Source organism: Capricornis sumatraensis, chromosome 2, assembly GCF_032405125.1.
Source record: "Capricornis sumatraensis isolate serow.1 chromosome 2, serow.2, whole genome shotgun sequence".
NCBI classification, from domain to species: domain Eukaryota; kingdom Metazoa; phylum Chordata; class Mammalia; order Artiodactyla; family Bovidae; genus Capricornis; species Capricornis sumatraensis.
This window is the reverse complement of record NC_091070.1, coordinates 64,421,652-64,433,812: the sequence shown is the minus strand read 5'-3', so window position 1 is coordinate 64,433,812 and position 12,161 is coordinate 64,421,652. Positions and strand designations below refer to the sequence as shown.

The following is a 12,161-nucleotide window of genomic DNA, read 5'->3' as shown; positions in this document are numbered from 1 at the left end:
CCAACAAATGCTAAAGGATCTTCTCTAGACAGGAAACACAGAAAGGGTGTATGAACTTGAACCCAAAACAATAAAGTAAATGGCAACAGGATCATACTTATCAATAATTACCTTAAATGTGAATGATTTGAATGCGCCAACCAAAAGACAAAGACTGGCTGAATGGATACAAAAACAAGACCCCTATATATGCTGTCTACAAGAGACCCACCTTGAAACAAGGGACATATACAGACTGAAAGCGAAGGGCTGGAAAAAGATATTCCATGCAAATAGAGACCAAAAGAAAGCAGGAGTAGCAATACTCATATCAGATAAAATAGACTTTAAAACAAAGGCTGTGAAAAGAGACAAAGAAGGACACTACATAATGATCAAAGGATCAATCCAAGAAGAAGATATAACAATTATAAATATATATGCACCCGACATAGGAGCATTGCAAAATGTAAGACAAATGCTAACAAGTATGAAAGGGGAAATTAACAATAACACAATAATAGTGGGACACTTTAATACCCCACTCATACCTATGGATAGATCAACTAAACAGAAAATTAACAAGGAAACACAAACTTTAAATGATACAATAGACTAGTTAGACCTAATTGATATCTATAGGATATTTCACCCCAAAACAATGAATTTCACCTTTTTCTCAAGCACACACGGAACCTTCACCAGGATAGATCACATCCTGGGACATAAATCTAGCCTTGGTAAATTCAAAAAAACTGAAATAATTCCAAGCATCTTCTCTGACCACAATGCAGTAAGATTAGATTTCAATTACAGGAGAAAAACTATTAAAAATTCCAATATATGGAGGCTGAACAACACGCTGCTGAATAACCAACAAATCACAGAAGAAATAAAAAAATAAATCAAAATATGCATAGAAACAAATGAAAATGAAAACACAACAACCCAAAACCTGTGGGACACTGTAAAAGCAGTGCTAAGGGGAAGGTTCATAGCAATACAGGCATACCTCAAGAAACAAGAAAAAAGTCAAATAAATAACCTAATTCTACACCTAAAGCAACTAGAAAAGGAAGAAATGAAGAACCCCAGGGTTAGTTCAGTTCAGTTCAGTTCAGTTCAGTTGCTCAGTGGTGTCCGACTCTTTGCAACCCCGTGAATCAAAGCATGCCAGGCCTCCCTGTCCATCATCAACTTCCAGTGTTCACTTAGACTCACGTCCATCGAGTCAGTGATGCCATCCAGCCATCTCATCCTCTGTCGTCCCCCTCTCCTCCTGCCCCCAATCCCTCCCAGCATCAGAGTCTTTCCCAATGAGTCAACTTCGCATGAGGTGGCTAAAGTACAGGAGTTTCAGCTTTAGCATCATTCCTTCCAAAGAAATCCCAGGGCTGATCTCCTTCAGAATGGACTGGCTGGATCTCCTTGCAAGGTTAGTAGAAGGAAAGAAATCTTAGAAATTAGGGCAAAAATAAATCCAAAAGAAACAAAAGAGACCAAAGCAAAAATCAACAAAGCCAAAAGCTGGTTCTTTGAGAGGATAAATAAAATTGACAAATCATTAGCCAGACTCATCAAGAAACAAAGGGAGAAAAATCAAATCAATAAAATTAGAAATGAAAATGGAGAGATCACAACAGACAACACAGAAATACAAAGGATCATAAGGGACTACTATCAGCAATTATATGCCAATGAAATGGACAATTTGGAAGAAATGGACAAAGTCTTAGAAAAGTACAACTTTCCAAAACTGAACCAGAAAGAAATAGAAAATCTTAACAGACCCATCACAAGCATGGAAATTGAAACTGTAATCAGACATCTTCCAGCAAACAAAAGCCCAGGACCAGATGGCTTCACAGCTGAATTCTACCAAAAATTTAGAGAAGAGCTAACACCTATCCAACTCAAACTCTTCCAGAAAATTGCAGAGGAAGGTAAACTTCTAAACTCATTCTATGAGGCCATCATCACCGTAATACCAAAACCTGACAAAGATGCCACACAAAAAAGAAAACTACAGGCCAATATCACTGATGAACATAGATGCAAAAATCCTTAACAAAATTCTAGCAATCAGAATCTAACAACACATCAAAAAGATCATACATCCTGACCAAGTGGGCTTTATCCCAGGGATGCAAGGATTCTTCAATATCCGCAAATCAATTAATGTTATACACCACATTAACAAATTGAAAAATAAAAGCCATATGATTATATCAATAGATGCAGAGAAAGCCTTTGACAAAATTCAACATCCATTTGTGATAAAAAACCCTCCAGAAAGCAGGAATAGAAGGAACATACCTCAAAATAATAAAAGCTATATATGACAAACCCACAGCAAGTATTATCCTCAATGGTGAAAATTTGAAAGCGTTTCCCTTAAAGTCAGGAACAAGACAAGGGTGCCCACTCTCACCACTACTATTCAACATAGTTTTGGAAGTTTTGGCCACAGCAATCAGAGCAGAAAAAGAAATAAAAGGAATCCAAATTGGAAAAGAAGAGGTAAAACTCACTATTTGCAGATGACATGATCCTCTACATGGAAAACCCTAAAGACTCCACCAGAAAATTACTAGAGCTAATCAATGAATATAGTAAAGTTGCAGGACATAAAATCAACACACAGAAATCCCTCGCATTCCTATACACTAATAATGAGAGAAGAGAAGGAGAAATTAAGGAAACAATTCCATTCACCATTGCAATGAAAAGTATAAAATACTTGGGAATATATTTACCTAAAGAAACAAAAGCCCTATATACAGAAAACTATAAAACACTGGTGAAAGAAATCAAAGAGGACACTAATAGATGGAGAAATATACCGTGTTCGTGAATTGCAAGAATCAATATAGTGAAAATGAGTATACTACCCAAAGCAATCTATAGATATAGTGCAATCCCTATCAAGCTACCAACGGTATTTTTCACAGAGCTTGAACAAATAATTTCACAATTTGTGTGGAAACACAAAAAACCCTGAATAGCCAAAGTAGTCTTGAGAAAGAAGAATGGAGCTGGAGGAATCAACCTGTCTGATTTCAGGCTACACTACAAAGCCATAGTCATCAAGACAGTATGGTACTGGCACAAAGACAGAAATATAGATCAATGGAACAAAATAGAAAGCCCAGAGATAAATCCACACACCTGTGGACATCTTATCTTTGACAAAGGAGGCAAGAATATACAATGGAGAAAAGACAATCTCTTTAACAAGTGGTGCTGGGAAAACTAGTCAACCACTTGTAAAAGAATGAAACTAGAACACTTTCTAACACCAGACACAAAAATAAACTCAAAATGGATTAAAGATCTAAATGTAAGACCAGAAACTATAAAACTCCTAGAGGGGAACATAGGCAAAACACTCTCCAACATATATCACAGCAGGATCCTCTATGACTCACCTCCCAGAATATTGGAAATAAAAGCAAAAATAAACAAATGGGACCTAATTAAAATTCAAAGCTTCTGCTCAACAAAGGAAACTATAAGCAAGGTGGAAAGACAGCCTTCAGAATGGGAGAAAATAATAGCAAATGAAGCAACTTAATTTCAACTAAGCAACAAACAACTAATATCAAAAATATACAAGCAACTCCTGCAGCTCAATTCCAGAAAAATAAACGACCCAATCAAAAAATGGGCCAAAGAACTAAACAGACATTTCTCCAAAGAAGACATACAGATGGCTAACAAACACATGAAAAGATGCTCAACATCACTCATTATCAGAAAAATGCAAATCAAAACCACATTGAGCTACCATTTCACACCAGTCAGAATGGCTGTTATCCGAAAGTCTACAAGCAATAAATGCTGGAGAGAGTGTGGAGAAAAGGGAACACTTTTACACTGCTGGTGGGAATGCAAACTAGTACAGCCACTATAGAGAACAGTGTGGAGGTTCCTTAAAAAACTGGAAATAGAACTGCCATACAACCCAGCAATCCTACTGCTCGGCATACACACCGAGGAAACCAGAATTGAAAGAGACACATGTACTCCAAAGTTCATCGCAGCACTGTTCATAATAGCCAGGACATGGAAGCAACCTAGATGTCCATCAGCAGATGAATGGATAAGAAAGCTGTGGTACATATACACAATGGAGTATTACTCAGCCATTAAAAAGAATACATTTGAATCAGTTCTAATGAGGTGGATGAAACTGCAGCCTATTATACACAGTGAGCCAGAAAGTAAGTAAGCCAGAAAGAAAAACACCAATACAGTATACTAACACATATATATGGAATTTAGAAAGATGGTAACGATAACCCTGTATGTAAGATAGCAAAAGAGACACAGATGTATAGAACAGTCTTTTAGACTCTGTGGGAGAGGGCGAGGGTGGGTGATTTGGGAAAATGGCGTTGAAATGTATATTATCATATGTGAAACGAATTGCCAGTCCAGGTTCGATGCATGATACAGGATGCTCAGGGCTGGTGCACTGAGATGACCCAGAGGGATGGGATGGGGAGGGAGGTGGGATGGGGGTTCAGAACGGGAACACATGTACATTCGTGGCGGATTCATGTCAATGTATGGCAAAACCAATACAATATTGTAAAGTAATTAGCCTCCAATTAAAATAAATAAGTTTATATTAAAAAAATAAAAATAAGGAAGAAATTAAGACATTTCCACACTAGTTCACTGTTAGCAGGTCTGTCCTACAAGAAATTCTAGAGAGAGTTCTTCATGGTAAAGCAAAAGAACACAAAAGGTAACTTGAAGGTAAAAAACAGATAACTGGTAAAGGTAAAAAAAGCTATCATAAAAGCTAATATTATTGTAATTTTTGATACAAAACTTCTTTTTGTTGCCTGTATGATTTAAAAGGCAAATACATAAAACAATCATTAGAAATCTATGTTAACAGGCACACAGTGTATAAGAATGTTAAGTCTGTGATTTCAACAATATGAAGAGGGGAGAAGTTATCAGGAAGAAAGAGATTTTTCTATACCCTAAAAAAATTAAAATATATGTCCGACCAGAAACTTGCACATGAATGTTTATAGTAGCATTGTTCATAACAGTCTAAAGAGGGAAAAACCCTAAATGCTCATCAATGGATGGATTAATAAATTTTGGTATACACATACAATGGATTATTTAGCCAAGAAAGAAATGAAATACTGATACATCCTACAACTTGGATGAACCTTAAAGGGATGTTAATTGAAAAAGTCCAGACACAAAAGGTCACAGATTGCATGATTCCTCTTATATAATGTATCCAGAATAGGCAAATCCATGGAGATAGAAAGCAGATTATCAGTTATTAGGGAACTGGGAAAGAATGGGATGGGGAATGATTACTTAGTGGATGCAAGGTTTTTCTCTGGTGTGCTAAAAATGTTTGGGAACTACAGAGAAATAGTTACTGCACAGTATTAGTAATACACTAAATGCACGGGCGCAGGAGGGCCGAGAGGAGCTACTCCATGATCAAGGTGAGGAGGGGCCGCGGTGAGGAGATACCCCTCATCCAAGGTAAGGAGCAGTGGCTGCGCTTTGCTGGAGCAGCCGTGAGGAGATACTCCACACCCAAGGTAAGAGAAACCCAAGTATGATAGTACGTATTGCAAGAGGGCATCAGAGGGCAGACACACTGAAACCATAATCACAGAAAACTAGTCAATCTAATCACATGGACCACAGCCTTGTCTAACTCAATGAAACTAAGCCATGCCCTGAGGGGCCGCCCAAGATGGGCGGGTCATGGTGGAGAGGTCTGACAGAATGTGGTCTGACTGGAGAAGGGAATGGCAAACCACTTCAGTATTCTTGCCTTGAGAACCCCATCAACAGTATGAAAAGGCAAAATGATAGGATACTGAAAGAGGAACTTCCCAGGTTGGTAGGTGCCCAATATGCTACTGGAGATCAGTGGAGAAATAACCCCAGAAAGAATGAAGTGATGGAGCCAAAGCAAAAACAATACTCAGTTATGGATGTGACTGGTGATAGAAGCAAGGTCCGATGCTGTAAAGAGCAATATTGCATAGGAACCTGGAATGTTAGGTCCATGAATCAAGGCAAATTGGAAGTGGTCAAACAAGAGATAGCAAGAGTGAACGTCGACATTCTAGGAATCAGTGAACTAAAATGGACTGGAATGGGTGAATTTAACTCAGATGACCATTTTATCTACTACTATGGGCAGGAATCCCTTAGAAGAAATGAAGTAGCCATCATGGTTAACAAAAGAGTCCAAAATGCAGTACTTGGATGCAATCTCAAAAATGACAGAATGAACTCTGTTCGTTTCTAAGGCAAACTATTCAATATCACAGTAATCCAAGTCTATGCCCCAACCAGTAATGCTGAAGAAGCTGAAGTTGAAACGGATCTATGAAGACCTTTTAGAACTAACACCCCAAAAAGATGTCCTTTCCATTATAGGGGACTGGAATGCAAAAGTAGGAAGTCAGGCAAATTTGGCCTTGGAATACGGAATGAAGCAGGGCAAAGGCTAATAGAGTTTTGCCAAGAGAACGCACTGGTTATAGCAAACACCCTCTTCCAACAACACAAGAGAAGACTCTACACATGGACATCACTAGATGGCCAACACTGAAATCAGACTGATCATATTCTTTGCAGCCAAAGATGGAGAAGCTCTATACAGTCAGCAAAAACAATACCGGGAGCTGACTGTGGCTCAGATAATGAACTCCTTATTGCCAAATTCAGACTTAAATTGAAGAAAGTGGGGAAAAACACTAGGCCATTCAGGTATGACCTAAATCAAATCCCTTATGATTATACAGTGGAAGTGAGAAATAGACTTAAGGGAGGAGATCTGATAGACAGAGTGCCTGATGAACTATGTATGGAGGTTCGTGACATTGTAAGGAAGACAGGGATCAAAGACCATCCCCATGGAAAAGAAATGCAAAAAGGCAAAATGGCTGTCTGCAGAGACCTTACAAATAGCTGTGAAAAGAAGAGAATAAGCATCTGAATGCAGAGTTCCAAAGAATAGCAAGGAGAGATAAGAAAGCCTTCTTCAGCGATCAATGCAAAGAAATAGGGGAAAACAACAGAATGGGAAAGACTAGAGATCTCTTCAAGAAAATTAGAGATACCAAGGGAACATTTCATGCAAAAATGGGCTCGATAAAGGACAGAAATGGTATGGACCTAACAGAAGCAGAAGATATTTAGAAGAGGTGGCAAGAATACACAGAAGAACTGTACAAAAAAGATGTTCACAACCCAGATAATCACAATGATGTGATCACTCACCTAGAGCCAGACATCCTGGAATGGAAAGTCAAGTGGGCCTTAGAAAGCATCACTACAAACAAAACTAGTGGAGGGGATGAAATTCCAGTTGAGCTATTTCAAATCCTAAAAGATGATGCTGTCAAAGTGCTGCACTCAATATGCCAGCAAATTTGGAAACTCAGCAGTGGCCACAGGAGTGGAAAAGGTCAGTTTTCATTCCAATCTCAAAGAAAGGCAATGCAAAAGAATGCTCAAACTGCCACACAATTGCACTCATCTCACATGCTAGTAAAGTAATGCTCAAAATTCTCCAAGCCAGACTTCAGCAATACATGAACCGTGAACTTCCAGATGTTCAAGCTGGTTTTAGAAAAGGCAGAGGAACCAGAGATCAAATTGCCAACATCCACTGGATCATGGAAAAAGCAAGAGAGTTCCAGAAAAACATCTATTTCTGCTTTATTGAATATACCAAAGCCTTTGGCTGTGTGGATCACAATAAACTGTGGAAAATTCTGAAAGAGATGGGAATACCAGACCACTTGACCTGCCTCTTGTGAAACATGTATGCAGGTCAGGAAGCAACAGTTAGAACTGGACATGGACAATAGACTGGTTCCAAATAGGAAAAGGAGTACGTCAAGGCTGTATATTGTTATCCTGCTTATTTAACTTATATGCAGAGTACATCATGAGAAACGCTGGACTGGAAGAAGCACAAGCTGGAATCAAGACTGCTGGGAGAAATCTCAATAACCTCAGATATGCAGATGACACCACCCTTATGGCAGAAAGTGAAGAGGAACTAAAAAGCCTCTTAATGAAAGTGAAACAGGAGAGTGAAAAAGTTGGCTTAAAGCTCAACACTCAGAAAACAAAGATCATGGCATCTGGTGCCATCACTTCATGGGAAAGATGGGGAAACAGTGGAAACAGTGTTAGACTTTATTTTGGGGGGCTCCAAAATCACTGCAGATGGTGATTGCAGCCATGAAATTAAAAGACGCTTACTCCTTGGAAGGAAAGTTATGACCAACCTAGATAGCATATTCAAAAGCAGAGACATTACTTTGCCAACCAAGGTCCGTCTAGTTAAGGCTATGGTTTTTCCTGTGGTCATGTATGGATGTGAGAGTTAGACTGTAAAGAAAGCTGAGAGCCGAAGAATTGATGCTTTTCAACTGTGGTGTTGGAGAAGACTCTTGAGAGTCCCTTGGACTGCAAGGAGATCCAACCAGTCCATTCTAAAGGAGATCAGTCCTGGGTGTTCTTTGGAAGGACTGATGCTAAAGCTGAAACTCCAGTACTTTAGCCACCTCATGCGAAGAGCTGACTCATTGCAAAAGACTGATGCTGGGAGGGTTTGGGGGCAGGAGGAGAAGGGGACAACAGAGGATGAGATGGCTGGATGGCATCACTAACTCAATGGACGTGAGTTTGAGTGAACTCCGGGAGTTGGTAATGGACAGGGAGGCCTGGCATGCTGCAATTCATGGGATCGCAAAGAGTCGGACATAACTGAGCGACTGAACTGAAATGCCAATGAAGTATACAAAATTGTATGTTATGTGACTTTTTCATCAATTAAAATTTGCTAGTGGTGGTATTTACCAAATGCAAGCTCAAGGAAAAAACAAAATTTCTTCTTACCTGAAATGAGAAGCTCGATTTAGGAGGCAGCTATAGTCATCAGGAAGCTCTATCAAACTATTTCTTTTTCTAGGGTACCTAGAAATATAATGTAAATGGCAGTGAGGAAATAAGCCTAGGTCAAAAACAGACCAAGTAATAGAAGGATGAATGTTTTAAAAATAATGAGAGAAAAATTCCCTGGTGGTCCTGCTTCTACTGCAGGAGGCACAGGTTCAATCCCTGGTTAGGGCACTAAGATCCTGCCACGTGGCACAGCTAAAAACAAAACAAAAAACTTACTTAGGGATTCATTTTTGCAATCTGTAGTAATTTCCACTGTAGACTAGATTTATCCAAACTTTTCAGTCTTGAATTCCAGATCTTTCATCAGCAGGTTTCCTTTCCAAATCCAACTCCTACAATTTCCTAAGACTAAGTTGTTCTATTATTTCTATACTGTCTAGGAAGTAATATAAAGTAGCAGTTAAGAACACAATCTTTGAAATCAAACAGGCCCAGTTACAAATCCTAGATTCTGACACTCGACAAGCCATTGAACCTAATCCTGTATTTGCTGGTCTGTAAACTGAGAATAAATATATTATGCTCCCTCAGTCATAAGGTAGACTATCAATTTAGTAACACATTTTGTTAGCGGGTGGGGTGAGGAGAGAAACATCAAATACTCATGCTGATTGAAAAAATGTTAAATATGAATAACAGTTATCAAGGAACATCAAAGGGCTGTTGAGAACTCAATTAGATATTGAAGCATAACATAATATACTTAGTACCTAATTCATGTTTGCAAGTATTATTTTTCATTCTCACCATACTAACACAACAAAAGCCTTGCATGTATGCCCTGGGAAAGGTCATTTGAATAACAGGAAATTATTATTTCATATAAAGGTCATCTGAAATAATACGAATATGAAATTCTCTCCTTAGACCTCAATCAGTTCAAATTCTGTAATTCCTTCTGTGTGCAGCAAAAATTATCTCCTCTAAAGCTAAACTTTTATCATTAAGAATATTTACTCTTTAACTTTCTATTAGCATTAACAGCAGATTCCATATATTATTACACTTTATCTTATCTCTTGAATTTATGAATATAACTAAGACTATAAACTACCTATGACCAAAACCTGTATGTGTTATGTATCTTTTAACTCTCCAGGAGTAATGTTAATTTCGTACCAAGCTGGGGAAACAGCAGATGTCTAACAGACGCATAATGACTTTTGTGAGACTAGCAGTTCTAAAATATGTACTCATCTTTTAAACCCTTCTTGGTGATGTGAATACTACTGCCTCTGAGCACAGGAAGTGGAGCTATAATCTCTAAATCGCTAAAATTGGGTTATACATATGAGAGGATATGTTAGCATAGGTTTCAGGGAGAGGGTAATATTTAAATTGGTCCTTGAGGGAGAGATGGATTTTGATTAAGCCAAAACTTAAAGGAGATAGGGGGGCTGAAGAAAACTTTTGTTGAGTAGTCTCCAAGCATACAGAAAGGAGGAGATGGGGAAGAGGGAATAGTTTTACTTATATTTTCATTCTCAAAAGGAAAAAAAAAAGTGATTTACATGAATATTGTCACTACCCTCTCATTTTAATAAGTAGTAGCTCCAAGAAACCATCTCTTCCTTTGCCCTTTAACAGGTATGCATTAGCTTAAGAAATAGGAGTTGGTGGTGCCAAACAATTTAAGGGGGAAAGGACAGTCACTCCAAGAAAAAAATCAATTGTAGGAAGAATCGAATTTTCAGCAAGACATAACAGAAATGTAAGAAATAGTATGCTGAGTGAGAATGGAAACAGACTAGAAAGCATACTCATCAGCTAACTACTTTTGGAAACACAACTTGTAGGGAAGGACTGAGAAGTAAAACCAACCTGACTACAGTGCTTTTTTGCTTCAAACAGTATAGTAAGGCAGGATCTGTACACCACCTGTATGCGAAGCAGAGAGAAAAGCAAATGGGTCATCACAACCTTAGTGCAATATTCATCGAGCCACCCTCACTAGACCTCTCGGCCCCTTCTTTCCATGTGCTGTCTGCTAGACTTCTTTTACCTTGCATCTTGCCTCTTCTTTCTTCTCCTTTTCTTTTCTCCCCTTTTAAAATGTCTTCCTATTTATCTTCCCCCAAATCTTCTATTACTTTCTTTTTAAAAAAGGGTTTATCTATTACTAGAAAAACATAATACCAGAAATTGGAAATAAAGGTGACAGAAAGGCTGAGAAGCCAACCAGGAGACAAAAAAGCAAGGCAACAAGAAGATCAGCCAATAACAGGAAGCTACTACCCTTGCCAGGCTGGAGGAACAAAACAGTATTTTTGGAATGGTATTGTTGGAGCTAAGGGTCAGTGGTGTATCAGATGAACCAGGACCAAAACCACCTGCACTGGCTATGCACTATAGTATCCACCTATATGAGTTATCTTATAATAGGAGGTCCTGGTAAGGAATGCAGAACTAACAAGCTACCACCAAACAGAATTCAGGAAAATCAAAAGGAGATGCCAGTCCATACATCCCACCAACCTACCAGAATCCTTCTTGCTGGAATCCATCTTGGCTGAGTGATGGAGGTATCACCAGGAAGGACCCTGAGTCAGAGTGATAGGCCAGAGACACCCCGTAAACTAACTCAATTACCATAAAACCTGAGACGTGGCAGAGCAGTTCTCTTGAGTTCTCTTACCCTGCTGCTCTCCACCTGGGCGCCCCATCCCAATAAAGTCTCTTGCTTTGGCAGCACATGTGTCTCCTCGGACAATTCACTTCTGAGTATTAGACAAGAGCCCACTCTTGGGCCCTGGATGGGGTCCCCCTTTCCTGCAGCAGGTGGATGCTGGAACTACAGTAGACTTGTCTGGTGGGAACTAGAGCCAGAGAAGAGCTATAGCCACTGTCAGGGATGCCCCAAAAGGCAAAGAGAGGTGACCTAAACACAGGTTTCTCCCTTCCTCCTGGCTTCCAATATCTTGCCAGTGCCTCCCATGGGCTGAAGCCAACTGACAAAGGAGACTGGGAAATATGGCCTAGAGAGGTCAGTTCATCATCTTTCAGAGCAGATGATGAGGAAAGGCTTTGAGGCAAGCAGAGCCAGGAATGGTACAGACTTTGCATTTCAAACTTTGAATTTTTAACATTAAACTAGAATGGCAAGCTAAAACTCCAACAATATAAAAATAAAATTAGTATAATCTACTGTGATTGTACTCGACACAAAGCACGGTACTGATTTTTTTGGATCCATCTGATTC

The 12,161-nt window shown here is 39.0% G+C and overlaps 1 protein-coding gene across 1 annotated transcript in view; it reads right to left on the bottom strand.

Annotated features, from left to right (window-relative positions):
• Positions 1 to 12,161, bottom strand: part of UBR1 (ubiquitin protein ligase E3 component n-recognin 1) — a 154,691-nt gene that overhangs the window by 18,236 nt on the left and 124,294 nt on the right. The window contains exons 43-44 of the mRNA XM_068963839.1: positions 10,783 to 10,839; positions 8,896 to 8,973 (exon numbers count right to left, since the gene is read on the bottom strand). Of these exons, the coding sequence (XP_068819940.1) occupies positions 8,896 to 8,973; positions 10,783 to 10,839 (135 nt within the window). The remainder of the gene's footprint in view (positions 1 to 8,895; positions 8,974 to 10,782; positions 10,840 to 12,161) is intronic.